Source organism: Lagenorhynchus albirostris, chromosome 18 (genome assembly GCF_949774975.1).
Source record: "Lagenorhynchus albirostris chromosome 18, mLagAlb1.1, whole genome shotgun sequence".
NCBI lineage: Eukaryota > Metazoa > Chordata > Mammalia > Artiodactyla > Delphinidae > Lagenorhynchus > Lagenorhynchus albirostris.
Window position 1 is genome coordinate 78,065,388 of NC_083112.1, and position 14,238 is coordinate 78,079,625.

The 14,238-nt window shown below is 57.9% G+C and overlaps 1 protein-coding gene across 5 annotated transcripts in view; it reads left to right on the plus strand.

Annotated features, from left to right (window-relative positions):
• The first annotated feature begins 5,261 nt into the window (after nucleotides 1-5,261).
• MCF2L (MCF.2 cell line derived transforming sequence like) overlaps nucleotides 5,262-14,238 on the plus strand; it is a 76,014-nt gene continuing 67,037 nt past the window's right edge. For 2 of the 5 annotated variants that reach the window (XM_060129431.1, XM_060129435.1), the window contains exon 1: nucleotides 5,264-5,907. In XM_060129431.1, the coding sequence (XP_059985414.1) occupies nucleotides 5,802-5,907 (106 nt within the window). In that variant the 5' untranslated portion in view covers nucleotides 5,264-5,801. Of the gene's footprint in view, nucleotides 5,908-14,238 lie in introns of all 5 variants that reach the window. The other 3 variants (XM_060129434.1, XM_060129429.1, XM_060129433.1) reach the window with 3 other exon arrangements.

Consider the following 14,238-nt stretch of genomic DNA (forward strand, 5'->3'; position numbering starts at 1 on the left):
GTGGATGGACGGACGGACGGATGGATAAGGATGGATGGGTGGGTGGGTGGACGGACACACGGATGGATAAGGATGGATGGGTGGGTGGATGGATGGACACATGGATGGATAAGGATGGATGGGTGGGTGGACGGACGGACGGACGGATGGACCCATGGACGAGGTTGCACACAAGACAGTAAAGATAGAAGCTCTATCACATTTCAGAGTTTTCATGTCTCCTGATGAGGGCTAACAACTCCTAGCTCTTTGCATGTTGAAGGAACAAATCATTGGTTTGCATCAGGACGTAAGCAGTGAGGCCGTTCAGCCCCGGGACCCTTACTCTTTATCCAGACGTCTTCCTTTCTGCCCTTTCGGTCCCATCATCTCATCTTTTACACCACCTTTAACCACAATGCAAGAAGCTAAATGCACCTGCTGTCCCAGCTGCTAACTCGGCCTGTTGGGGGCAGGGATGCTGTCCCAGCACCATCATTCTAGCAGCACCTGAGTACATGGTGTTCACGTGTCTGACCTGTTCCCTTTAAGGACCCAGGCGTCCCACAGCCGTGTCCTCTGAAAGCCGTGATCAGTTGCAAGAAGGGAGGCTTTGTAGGGTTCCTATCGCTGAGCTCCCTAGAGAGCCCCGGCAGAGGGAAGCGGATGTAGCTCTGTGCCAGGCCTGACCTGAGCCGTCTCTTTGTAGGGAAAACAGACACCGTTGGGTGGAGAGGACGTGCAGGAGACTGACGGCCCGGGGGAGGGGCGGCTGCAGCCACAGCCTGGCCTGGCCTGTGCGGCCTGCACCCCGCGGAGTCCGCTGTGCGCTGGGTTGTTCCTAAGGAAACCGTTGGGCTCTGCGGCTGGTCGTTGTGGTCCTGCCGCCCCCCTGCACTCCCGCCCCACCTGGGACAGCCTGGCTCCAGCCCAGGACTGCCACCTCCGCCCCCAGCGCGCCCACTTCTGGCCCGAGGCGGGCTCTGCCCTGGTCGTGCCTGGTCCCTCCAGGATGTGCCCGCCTGGGCAGGGGACTTTCTCCCTTCGGCGTGGCAGGGCTTGTGGTGCCTCTTCTGTGTCCAGGGTCCCTGGTGACGCTCACCCCTTCCTCCGGACCCCCGACTGGTGCCCACACCCTGTGGTTGGCATCGCTGGGGCTGAGCTGCCTTTTCTCTGTACCAGCCTGAGTCCTACAGCCAGCGAGGCGGCCCGGCCCCCCTCCCCTACCATCAGCGCTGCGAGGAGGGCGGCCACCTCTCCCCGCCCCCTCGTAACACTTCCTAGGGGCTTGCTCAGGATGGTAGATGGGAGCACAGCACTTCTCAGCTTTGTAAAGTGGCAACAGTGGCTTTATCTGAAGAGCCTCCACACACAGCGAAGCAGTAAGTGGGGCTGAGGGCAGCGTTTGCTGAGGTTTCGTGAACGCGCCTTGGTCACCCGCCCTTGCAGCTGTCCTCTGTCTTGCGATGCTTGATGCAACCCCGGCTTCCTCCCCAGGACTGAGCAGGTTGTCTTTCTGATTTGCCAGGTACCGCCTCTGAGGGTCCAGAAGCGCCAGGCTTCACGTCTCCTCGAGATGGGGGGACTGTTCTCTTCCTGGGGAAGTTGTGCTTTTCCTGGGTCGCTTCAGAGAGTGAACCCGCGCGATGAGGACGCAGGGGGATTTTGGGGTGAGCGTCCCCCAGCTGATCGGCAGCTGGAACCTGGTTCTTTCTTCTCTGGTGGGTGGGAAACTCTGAGGATTCACTGAATACCTCTTTGTTAGGTGTTTGGTTTTTCATCTTTGGAGTTTGCTTTTCCCCATACGTAAATAGACCAAACATGGGCAGTTGACGAGTCAGAGAAATCGTGTGCTCCTCTCCAGGACTTAAGGTTTGAGCAGATGATTGTCAAAATCTTGTGTTTTGATAAAAGGAAGAATTATATTTTCCCAAGTAGAAGTCAGCATGTAGTTAAGAAGCTCCCTTCAGCCTCACACCCCCTTGCCCCGTGCAGAGCTGGGCCTCTGGCTGGCCACGCCCTGGCCTCTATTATGCGTGTTATTAACTACGTCATTTGACTAACATCCCAGTAATGAAAGGTGGGGATTCTCCAGGCGAGTGAGAAGGAAAAGGAAGTGTCCTGGGGGAGTGGGAGTTGGCTCAGGGGGCCAGGGCCGATGACCCAGGCGCGGCAGGTGTGCAGAAGACACACACGGGCGAGTCCGGGGCCCAGACCCCTTTCCCCAGCTCAGACCCCACAGATGCACACGTATGAGAGGAAGTCGAACTCTGGGGAGGAGACTTTCAAGAAAATTTAAAGTTGAAAATACAAAAGAGCTGATGGTTCTTTCTCAGCTTTCGAGCTAAGTGCCTCTTATGTGTCTCAATCGGGGTTTCAACGAATGCTCTGGGTTTTTGCTTTATTCCATTATTAGTAGTGTGAAAGAAATGAGTCCCAGCCTCAAAGCATGACCAGTTCCTCATGCTTATCGTCATCTGCGTGGCCGTGGTACTTACTTCAGCAAAGGAAAGAACTGGTATCAAAATGTCCCCAAATGATGACATCTTGGACGAGATGTTAGGGACGGTGCACTAATGCCCCCCACACGACTTCACTTTTGTAAGGGTGCTTTGTCTTTAAGGACAACATGTTTTACTGTTTTGATTCCTGAATCCTTAAGGAGGGGAACGTGTCATTTGATACTTAAATGATAACAGAATATGGAAAGCAGTTGAATGCACGTAGATGGTAGGTCTCTGTGTTTATCAGTTTATAACCATACCTCCATCAATTGGAGGACTAAAGTTTTTACTGTCTTCTCCTCTGAAACCACACCCTTAGTGTGGACAGGATCACTCATTCCTGTGGACACTTTCATTCATTCACTCACCGGACGCTTAGGGAGCAGAACCAAGGCCGGGCGAGCAGGGCAAGCACGTCCACCACGTGGAGTGTGACTGCGAGGTTCTGTCCGGATCCGGAAGCTTTGCCGGGAACAGACACAGCCGTCACTAAACGTGATCAGTGTTAGAACCTGAGCAGTTCACGGGCTGCGTGCTTGTTCCCAGCACAGGGAAGACCCTTATGTAAGATGTGGCCCAGCCACGACCCAATCCGTGTCTTTGATTTTTGTGGGAATTCCCTGGCGGTCCAGTGGTCAGCATCCACGATTCCACTGCAGGGGGCACAGGTCCGATCCCTGGTCAGGGAACGAAGGTTGTGCAGGCTGCAGCCGAAAAGAAAAGAAAGAAAGAAAGAGTTTTGCAAACACAGCTTAGAAAGGACCTGAATCACCTTGTCATCTGTTATCTGTGTTTTCAAAGATTTCTAAAGTCATACGCCTTGGACATCATCTCCACATGTTGTCATGATTGGTCAGTCAGTTGTGACGTATCCTTTACTTAAGGAAATTAAGCATATCATTTAAGAAGCTCGTTTTTAAGAGTAACTAGTTCCAGACTCTATAATGGCCTGTTTCTCCACACATGGTTTTATTCCTAGGTTACAGAAGCCTCTGAGTTTTAGAACCATAGCAAGTCCTACAGGTTACCTTGATCGCCCAGCTCCCAGAACTTTCTTTGTTAGAGGGAAGACATGTGCCTGGAAATGACAGAAAGCATCCCTCCTCGACGCCCCTCCTGAACACGGAACAACTTAGGAGGGACTGGCCGCGCGGCTGCCTCAGGAACCGCCACTAGCGGGACCGCAGGTTGTGGCCAAGAGCGGTGCCAGGTCATGGGGCTGGGGCCGAGGAGGGCTCGTCGGGTGTGTGGCCGCCTGTGGACCTCGGTGCTCACTGGACCCGAGACCACACAGCCAGAACGAATCCCCTCTCCCCCCGACCCAGTGCAACAGGGGCACCAGGCACCAGGTCGAGGAAAAACCCAGGGAGGGATGAAGTGGGCAGTAGGGCCATGCTTGTCCGTGCTCCGCGGGGCAGGGGCTCCTCGGGCGCAGGTGTGCTCAGCGGTGCGACGGCTTCATGGGAATCCACTGACTCCACGTGTGAGCCACGGGCTGCCCTCTGTACGCGGCGTCCCGAGAAGAGCGAGGGGCACACTTTTTGCACCTCAGTTCGGAGCGTGGTGCTCCCGCCTGCATCCTGCCCCCGGAGGGTTGAATTTTCAATCACCCAGTGTCTCACTTGGCATCAGACCTGCACTGAATGACTCCCCGCTCCCCTGGCAGGATTAAAGTCTCTTTTACTGCCAAAAGCCCTGCCATTTATGGAATTTCCTAGTAACTTGAGACCACGTTGTATGAAGTACACCCCTGGGTCCAGAGAAGCGAGTCCGGTTCGTGAATGGCCTTCAGCTTACCCGGCCAGCGTCCTCCCAGGAGCCCTGGCTCTCAGGAGTCTTTGTGAGTTTTTCACGGGGTCTTGGGGAGGAAACGCCCGCCAACTGCTGGCAAAATCCCGCAGTCTCAGGATGCTCTGACACCCGAGGCTGCAAACGTGCGAGACAAAGAAACCAGCAGTTTGTGAGTGAGGCCCCAGCGCAGAGCAGACTTTTGGAAAAGGGTTTAATTAGTAACATCTTTAAAACAATTAGATATTTGGGAGAAAGTGGATTAACCCCAGCCACTGGGTGGGAAGACTGTACTGGGTCATAAACCGTCTGCACCGGTGCGCAGGGGCGAGTTCTGACTCACCGGCCCGACCCCCAGCGTTCAGGGGTCTCTGTGGAGCCGCACGCATGGGGAGGGACACAGCCCAGGGCGACGGCTCGCTGCGGGTCCCGGTAGGGACCCCGTTTCCACGTGGCTGTTCCCGAGGCGCTGCACCCTGGTTGCGGGAAGGGGCCTGTGTCCCGGACATGCCACATCAAACGCACCATCTGTTTCCTCTGGATCGTGTGCCGGGCCAGCCTCTCTCGGAAGCCGGTGTGAAAACGCAAGCGTGGACGGCGTCTGCTCCGGCTTGGGTGTCGTGTCGTGTCGGGAGCGCTCGTGGGAGGAGGGTGAACCAAGGCGTCATGGTGCGGCCCTGTCACCCGGGCTCCGGGAAGGGCACCCAGGTGCTCCCCCCGCCCGCCCTGCGACCTTGAGCATCTAGTAAGCGCCCGGAGCCCGGGGAGCCTCTGTGTCACATGGCGTCATCGGCACGGAGCTGCGTGCAGGGCTCTGCCACGCCCAGGGTGCCCGGCCGCCGCCCGCAGCACAGGCGTCCCGGGACGGTCCCGGGCGGCCTGCTGGGGGGCCTTGGCCGAGGGGCGGCTCAGCGTCTCTGTGTGGAAAGTGTTGCTCACCAAACAAAGCAGCGTTAGGGTTTCCTCTCCCGGAGCCGAGCTGCAGGAGTGACAGGGGGCGGAACTGCCGGTTTATTTCAAGAGAGCCGGGCCGCGTCCCCTGAGGCCCTCCTGCCACGTTGTTTGTTTGGACCTGAGGCTTCCTGAGCTTGGAAGGGGCTTTGGCTCTAGCGGCCCCCGAGGCTGGGAGCTCCGCCACCACTCCCCACCCCCAAGGAAGGAAACGCCCAGGACTTGCAAGTAGACAGCCGAGCCTCGCCTCGCCCACAGCGGAGCCCTTCCCTGACGAGTCCTGCGCCCTGCAGCCAGGCCCCCCGGTGCGCAGCTGCCCGAGTGGCCTGGCGGTGCCGGGCGGTGTGGGGACCGTGGCCTGGACGTGCACGGCAGACCCGAGGTCACCCGGGGCCTCGTCCCAGCGCAGCGCGCAGTGCGCAGCCCACGCCCGGCACCCCCGCTCCACGTCCCGGCGTCGGCTCGGCTTTCGAGTGAGCGTCCCCGACGGAGCCCTGCGGGGCAGCCCTCGAGTGAGCCCGGCCTGAAGACCCGCTGCCGCTGCCGCCGCCGCTGTGTCCCCGGTGGGGAGACGACACGATGGCCGAGAGGGGCGCGTCCCGGGGCCCCCCCGGGCGCTGGCTCTGCCCGCTTCCCCTGCTGCAGTGCTGGAGGCGTCGGGCGGCCTCGCGGTGCCCACAGCCCGGTGAGGCGGGACGGGTGGCGCTGGCTGCGGGGCGTGGGAACCAGCGCCTGGGTCCCTTGGCGGGCGGGCGGCTCCCTGTATATTTCTTTCACCAAAGAAACGTGTGCCACTCACAGGACTTTTCGGAAAAAGGCTGGAATAGAAAAGCCGTGTTGGGCAGCCTTGACTGAGGCTGGGGTGCGGCTCTTATCTGGTTCACTTTGTCCTCTGTCCCGAGGGCCCCGGGCTCTGGCTGGGAAAGGCTCAGCCAGACGGCGCAGGACAAACACTCGTGGGTCTCAGAGGATGGTTTTCCTGGCTGACTGCCCCAGGAGTGGGGCTTCCACGGGGCTGACTTGGAGAAAAGAGCCCCGTCTCCCTGCTCTGCTCCTTCGGCGGGGGGCCCCTTCCTCCTTCGGGGACCTGGAGGGCGGAGGGTGGGTGCTGACCAAGGCACGCTCCGCGCAGCCATGAGGCTGGGATCGCTTCCCGGGACAGACGCCCGTGTGTCTGCAACGTGCGGCATCAGAAACAACAGGTCAGAGCCGGCCCCTCTGTGGCTCGGCCCACGGTCCTCTCCTTTTCGGGGAGTGTCGGACAGCTGCCCGGTGCTGGGGGGCACTGAGAGAGGGGGCAGGGCGCCCCGACTGGACGGAGCTGCGCGCGTGGCCCCGGTGGAGCTGGACTCAGCCTCACGCTGCCGGCTCCGTGGCCGTCGTTCTGGGCTCAGCCCCGTCAGCGCCCACGACGCAAGGCCTTTCACCAGGTCCACTGACTCCTGCCCTAAACTCAGCGCGAGGGGCCGTCACCAGGGGCTGCGTGGGCCCCCGCCTGGCCCGGTGCACACAGGGGTGTGAGTACTCCGTCAGGCCTTCTCCTGTCTCCCTCCCAAGCCCGCGGTGGGCTGGGCACTCCACCCGGGTGGCGGGGTCCCCGAGTAGCCTGACCGGACGAGTGCTGGCCCTGGGGATCTGCGCCGTGGCTTTTAGGGTGGCACCCAGGACCCCCAACCCCAGAAGGACTGAATTGTTGTCCTGACGCCCGGGGGGGAAGAGTGGGGCCTGAGTCTGCCCCCCACTCTCCAGGTGTGCGTCGGGGCAGTGGATCTGGGGCTCCAGGGGCCCTATGCTATGAAGTGGGCCCCGAGGGTCCTCTCTCTATGGAGCAGGGGGTGGCTGTGACCATCGGAGATCTGGGGAGAGGGGGCCATGTGACCGGAGCAGCTTCTCTTTTCCTGGTCAGCACGTTAGATGCCTTTGTTCTGTGCTCTGCCTGTTGGTCGTGAGGATCCAGCGTGGACGGTGGGCAGCTGCCTGCTCTGTGACACACGTGGCCCCTGGTCAGTGTGGTTCCATGCAGCCTCCACCTCCACTCTGTCCGTCTGCTCCCCACACCCCGCCCGTCTGGCCTGGCCTTTCTGGGATCAGTTTCCTCGTCCTGCAGGAGCAGTGCCCAAGCTCTCGGGTCCCCACAGCATCGCTTTTTCCTGCTCCCATAGAAGCAGTCTGGCCGCAGCTTTCCTTCCTGCCTGTGAGTTTGCCCTGGTTCCTTCCTTGCGAACCCATCCATGCACATGTCTAGGTCAGGCTGGCCTCTGCGTCCCATGGACAGACCTTCCCAGGCGCCTCAGCCGTTTCCCTGGGGGGAGTGTGGAAGGGAGCACCTTCAAGTTAGGGGATGAACAGGTCAGACTTCCCGCTGCAAGGCGAGGGTGCAGGAGAAAGTGTGGCTGCGAGGCTGTGGTTTTCTTTGATCGCCAGAGTGGACATTATCAGTTCATGAAGGGGAACAGGGACAGCTACCTGATTGTCGCCTCTGCTCTGTTCCTACAAGGAGCTGCCACCCTTTCAGAAGCGGAACACTTCCTGCAGTGGGCCCTCGAGCAGTGGGGAGGAGGGTCCACTCTGCTCTGGGACATTTGGGACTGAGTCCCAACGAGCAGGAAAGCCAACTGTTTCCCTCAGAATTGACAGTTCTTTATAGGAAGGTGTTCCAGGTTGTCACGGACAGTTTTGCTCAGGACCAGGACTGATTTTTACAAAAGCAGATAAACCCACCCTAGGCGCGTGGGTGAGCTGATCACTGCAAGTGGGCGCAGAATTTTCCCTTGAGCTTCCTGGCAGCTGAGGCAAAAAGGGGAAATGTTTAAATGCAAGGTCACGGGCCCAAAAGAAAGGCCCTTCTGGAAGGAATTCTGGAGGAAAGCGGTCGCTTGTCTGTGTGCCCTAGAGGCACTGGAACACTAAGTAGGCGACGTCTTTGGAAGGTTTTCTTTCTTTTGGAAAATCGATGCACCTGAAAATGTTGAAAACAGCCCTAAATGTCGGTGAGGCCCCTTCAGAGTCGGCTGAGGCATCAGTGTGGTTCCAGCCTTTGCCGGGGCCCCTCCCCCCGTCGTTCCAGGAGAGCCTGTGTGAAGTGGGATCTGACTCGGGCCGAAACTGTCTCAGGACCGCGCCGTCATGCTCAGGACACCAGGCCACGGGCCGCGGAGCTGCCGTTCCCGTGGGCCTGGGCGGTGGAGGCCCAGGTCTGTGCCGAGGCCAGAAGTGGGCGGCGAGGTGCCCGCGAAGCCCCGGTTTCCTTAGAGTAGCCGCACGTGGGCCCGCATTTGGGAAAGCACAGTCGACGCCCGGCCCTGGCGCTCCGGGTCTTCCCCGCTCGGGTTTGCCTTGTGAACGTGGTTCTCATCCCTGTGGGGGTTAGGGAAGCTTCGGGCACTTGCGCTCGCCGCGGTCATTCCGCTTGGCTTCTTGGAGCACACGGCTGAGGGCTGATGGGGGCTGTGAGGACGGAGAGAACGTGCCGTGTTAGTTACAGTGCTTTCTCGGGGGAAAGACTCGCCTTGAGGTGTCTCCCTGCGGGCCGTACCGCCGTGGGTAAGGAGACGCGTCACAGTCTGAGGAAATCTGGTGGTGGTTCGTATTTTTATTACTTTGAATTTCAGGCAGCTCGGTTGAAGTCCCTCCTCTGGCCTCCTGCTGCAAGTTCCGCATTTCCCCAGATCCAAGGAGGACACAGACTGGGGTGTTCAGGCGTCTGGGTCTTGGCGGGGTCCCGGCCCAAGGAGCCCTGGGGCTGCAGGCCCACCCGCCAGCCGCCTGCCCCAGGCCCCGTGGTCTGCGCGGCCTGGGCTCCATCCGCTGCGCAACAGGGAGCCTCACTGGCGCCTGCTGGCTGCGGTTTGGGGACTCTGCCCACCTTCGTCTCTGAGCACTGGGTGAGGGGAGCCTTCCCGCCATCCCCATGGTGGGCAGGGCAGGGCCACCGTGGCAGCCGGGCGGCACGGCGTTCTCTGGGCTCTGAAGGGGGGTCCCCAGGTGGGGCCGCTGCTTCACGCCCACACGGCTTAGAGATGCACACCCTGAATGGAAGTCCGGGAAGAGACGCGAGGGGCCTTGGACGCAGTGCCTGTGTCCGCACTCCCTCCCCTTCCTGAGACAAGCGTGGCCGCCCTCTTGGACTTTATCAGATGGGACGGGACGGTATTGTCCGATTAGCACCTCCGGCGAGTCCCGGGCGGGGAGGAGCACGTCCCTGCTGGAGAGCACAGATGTCTCGCCCGCGGAGGTGTATGTCTCTCGCCCGCGGAGGTGTCCCTCGTGCCTGGAACCGAGGCCGGGACAGCTACACGGCCCGAGCCTGTGCGTAAACACGCGGGGCAGGGGTGGGTGGAAGCGCTGGCCCGCGGGCCGGTAGCCGCCCTGTGATGGTGCGTCCTGGCTGCCACGTGAAGCAAAAGTAGAAAGCCGGCGGGTCGCAGGCAGATTCTAGGGAGCGAAGCTCAGCGGGCGGGAGCTGCCGGGCAGCGGTGGCCCCTCGGCCACGGGAGACGGGCGGCTGCCCACACCCCCTCGGGGGAGATGAGAAGCGACTACGTTTACTCTGACTGCTGCTCCTGGCTGCTCTCTGTAGCTGAGGGTGAGTCCTTTGGGGTCACTCCCCGGAGGCGTGAGGGGACGGGGCAGGGACCCGGCCGTGGTGGCGGCGGCTGTGCAGTGTGGACGTGGCACGTGCAGGTTTCTTGTGTTGACAAGGGAGGGTGTCTTGGTGGGTCACGTGCACCCTGCATCCCCTTGGCATTCAGAACAGCTCGGGGATGGGGTGTGAGCCCTTCGCCCAGTTATCGTCAGATGACTCTCCCTTTGGCTAATAGCATAAGCTTTGCCAGTCCAAGCCTGGTGCAGTCAGCACCACACCCGTCAGAGCTGCAGCCGGACCTCCTTCAGGCACCCTTGAAGGACGAAGTCCATGCAGAACGCAGAACAGAACAAAGCCGTTAGCTACGCAGTACCGACGAGCCCATGACAGAGAGGCACGAGCAGGTGACTCACTTGGACGAATCCCCCGGGCCGTCCCGGCAGGACCCGGGCCACGCGCTGGCCAGCGGGTCTCCTCTGGGCTGAGTCCCGTCCTCTCTGTGGGAGGCACCCTGGGGTCGCCATGAGCGGTGGCTCGCTCTTAACCACACGCCTCTCTGGGCCCTTCCCCAGAGGACAGCGGGGACAGGACGGCCGAGGGGCTGCCTCTTCTAGGGGCACAGGCCTGGGGGGCCACCGGGTCTCTGCCTGGGTCTCATGTGGGCGGGATGGAGTCTCTTACCGCCTGCCCCTTCCAGCACTTTCTGAAAACACTTTTGGCTCCGAGGGGTGGACACTGCAGCCCCCGGGCAGGGTGGGAGTGCGCAGGACGCAGCCCAGGTCCCCCTGAGCCCGCCAGGCATGAAGTTAATCCGGGCAGTGCAGTTTCTGTTTTGATTCTCCGGCGTTTTCACGTTTGTTGCATGTCCAAGTTCCCCCCGGAACTGCTCTTCACATGACAGTAGCATCCACAGAGCGGGTGCCCTTCTCCCCACATTTGGCTAAAAATACTCAGCTGGTGAATTGAAACTGAGTCAGAGCGGCCATGGGGAAGTGGAACTCGAGCTCCTGGGACCTCAGCGTCTCGTGTGGCCCTGAGTCTCAGAAAGCTCCGCTTCCGCCCCGAAGAGCAGAGGCCGGGGAGGCGGGCTGGGGGCGTATCCCCACCGGCAGCAGGTGTCGCTCAGAGCTGCTGCCAGTGCCCGTGCACGTCAGACCCGGACGTGGAGGTGGGAGAACGTCCGCCCCGAGGGCAGAGGCGCCGTCGGGACCGTCCGTCAGGTGGGGCACACCCAGACCGAGCCCTCCCGAGGGAGGGCCGCGGCCGTTGGGCAGAGGCGGCTGCTCTCAGTAGTCTGCGTCTCGAGGGGCTGCAGGCAGTGAACCGAGGGTGGGAAGCTTCCCCGGGGAGGCGTGCCCAGCGCGGTCCTGCTGGCGCCGCCGTGTTTGCTGTGATTCCCGGGAAGCTGAGTGATATCAGCGAACAGCCTGGCAGCATGAAGGCGTGGGCGCGGCTGCTTCGCACCGGGCGCGAGATGCTTTTATGTGCTTTACGTGCTGTGCTGGCTTTTCTTTCCCCAGTGTGGGATGGGGAGCAGAGGAGGTTCAGTACCTGTGGGATGTGGTTCTGCGATATAAAAACACGCATCTAAAACGTACAAAAGAGCAAGGAGAAGCGGCGAGGCCTCCTGCTTCACCTGCGTCTCTGCGGGTGGCCCCAGGAGGGAAGAGGGTTCCGAGACCCCGGCCCAGCGCAGGAACCTCCACTCGGGTCTGCCTGGCTCACCTGAGGGCGGTGGCCCCTCTGCATCCTGCCCCCCGGCCCTGGGGCACCCGAGCTGGGTGGGCAGCAGCAGAGATGCCCCCTCCCTGGCCGGCTGGTGCGGGGCGTGCGGGACCGGTGAGACTGACGGAACAGGAGCGGGAGGCTGCAGCCCCTTCCGTCCAGTCCGTGCACCTCTGCAGGCCCGGGGCAGGGCCAGGACGCTCCCTCAGGCCCCCGGTGCCCCTGGCCAGGCGCCCACACAGGCTCCACCCTGTCCTCTAGCGGGTCCGGCCCCCATGCTTCTCCCCCGAGACCGCCTGTCCCTCCCACGGTCCCCCCCCACCCCGCCTCACCATGAATCAGGCATCTCTTCTGAGCCCAAAACAGTTGGCCCAGTGTCTAAGTAATGTTTAGTTATGTCTGGTAGCACAAAGGTAAATGGTGTTTTAAAACAAAACATGTTGGCTTCAGAGAGTTTTTCTTTTGTTAACATCTTTATTGGAGCATAATTGCTTTACAATGGTGCGTTAGCTTCTGCTGTATAACAAAGTGCGTCAGCCATATGTATACATATATCCCCACAGCCCCTCCCTCTTGTGCCTCCCTCCCACCCTCCCTATCCCACCCCTCTAGGTGGTCACAGAGCACCGAGCTGATCTCCCTGTGCTATGCGGCTGCTTCCCACTAGCTATCTATTTCACATTTGGTAGTGTATACATGTCCATGCCACTCTCTCACTTCGTCCCAGCTTACCCTTCCCCCTTCCTGTGTCCTCAAGTCCATTCTCTACATCTGCGTCTTTATTCCTACCCTGCCCCTAGGCTCATCAGAACCTATTTGTTTGTTTGTTTTTTAGATTACATATATATGTGTTAGCATATGGTATTTGTTTTTCTCTTTCTGACTTACTTCACTCTGTATGACAGACTCTAGGTCCATCCACCTCACTACAAATAACTCAATTTCATTCTTTTTATGGCTGAGTAATATTCCATTGTATATATGTGTCACACCTTCTTTATTCATTCATCTGTTGATGGACACTTAGGTTGCTTCCATGTCCTGGCTATTGTAAATAGAACTGCAGTGAACATTTTGGTACATGACTCTTTTTGAATTATGGTTTCTCTGGGTATATGCCCACTAGTGGGATTGCTGGGTCATATGGTAATTCTAGTTTTAGTTTTTTGTTTTTTGTTTTTTTTTTTGCAATACGCGGGCCTCTCACTGTTGGGGCCTCTCCCGTTGCGGAGCACAGGCTCCGGACGCGCAGGCTCAGCGGCCATGGCTCACGGGCCCAGCCGCTCCGCGGCATGTGGGATCTTCCCGGACCGGGGCACGAACCCGTGTCCCCTGCATCGGCAGGCAGACTCTCAACCACTGCGCCACCAGGGAAGCCCTAGTTTTAGTTTTTTAAGGAACCTCCATACTGTTCTCCATAGTGACTGTATCGATTTACATTCCCACCAACAGTGCAAGAGGGTTCCCATTTCTCCACACCCTCTCCAGCATTTGTTGTTTGTAGATTTTCTGATGATGCCCATTCTAACTGGTGTGAGGTGATACCTCATTGTAGTTTTGATTTGCATTTCTCTAATGATTAGTGATGTTGAGCAGCTTTTCATGTGCTTCTTGGCCATCTGTATGTCTTCTTTGGAGGAATGTCTATTTAGGTCTTCTGCCCATTTTTGGATTGGGTTGTTTGTTTTTTTGATATTGAGCTGCATGAGCTGCTTGTATATTTTGGAGATTAGTATTTTGTCAGTTGCTTCATTTGCAAATATTTTCTCCCATTCTGAGGGTTGTCTTTCGGTCTCGTTTTTGGTTTCCTTTGCTGTGCAAAAGCTTTTAAGTTTCATTAGGTCCCATTTGTTTTTTATTTCCATTTCTCTAGGAGGTGGGTCAAAAAGGATCTTGCTGTGATTTATTTCGTAGAGTGTTCTGCCTATGTTTTCCTCTAAGAGTTTTATAGTGTCTGGCCTTATATTTAGGTCTTCAATCCATTTTGAGTTTACTTTTGTGTATGGTGTTAGGAAGTATTCTAATTTCATTCTTTTACATGTAGCTGTCCTGTTTTCCCAGCACCACTTATTGAAGAGGCTGTCCTTTCTCCACTGTACATTCCTGCCTCCTTTATCAAAGATAAGGTGACCATATGTGCATGGGTTTATCTCTGGGCCTTCCATCCAGTTCCGTTGATCTATATTTCTGTTTTTGTGACAGTACCATACTGTCTTGATTACTGTAGCTTTGTAGTATAGTCTGAAGTCCAGGAGCCTGCTTCCTCCAGCTCTGTTTTTCTTTCTCAAGATTGCTTAGGCTATTCGGGGTCTTTTGTGTTTCCATACAAATTGTGAAATTTTTTGTTCCAGTTCTGTGAAAAATGCCATTGGTGGTTTGATAGGGATTGTATTGAATCTGTAGATTGCTTTGGGTAGTATAGTCATTTTCACAATGTTGATTCTTCCAATCCAAGAACATGGTCTATCTCTCCATCTGTTTGTATCATCTTTAATTTCTTTCATCAATGTCTTACAGTTTTCTGCATACAGGTCTTTTGTTTCCTTAGGTAGGTTTATTCCTAGGTATTTTATTCTTTTTGTTGCAATGGTAAAGGGGAGTGTTTTCTTAATTTCTGTTTCAGATTTTTCATCGTCAGTGTATAGGAATGCCAGAGATTTCTGTGCATTAATTTTGTATCCTGCAACTTTATCAGATTCATTGATT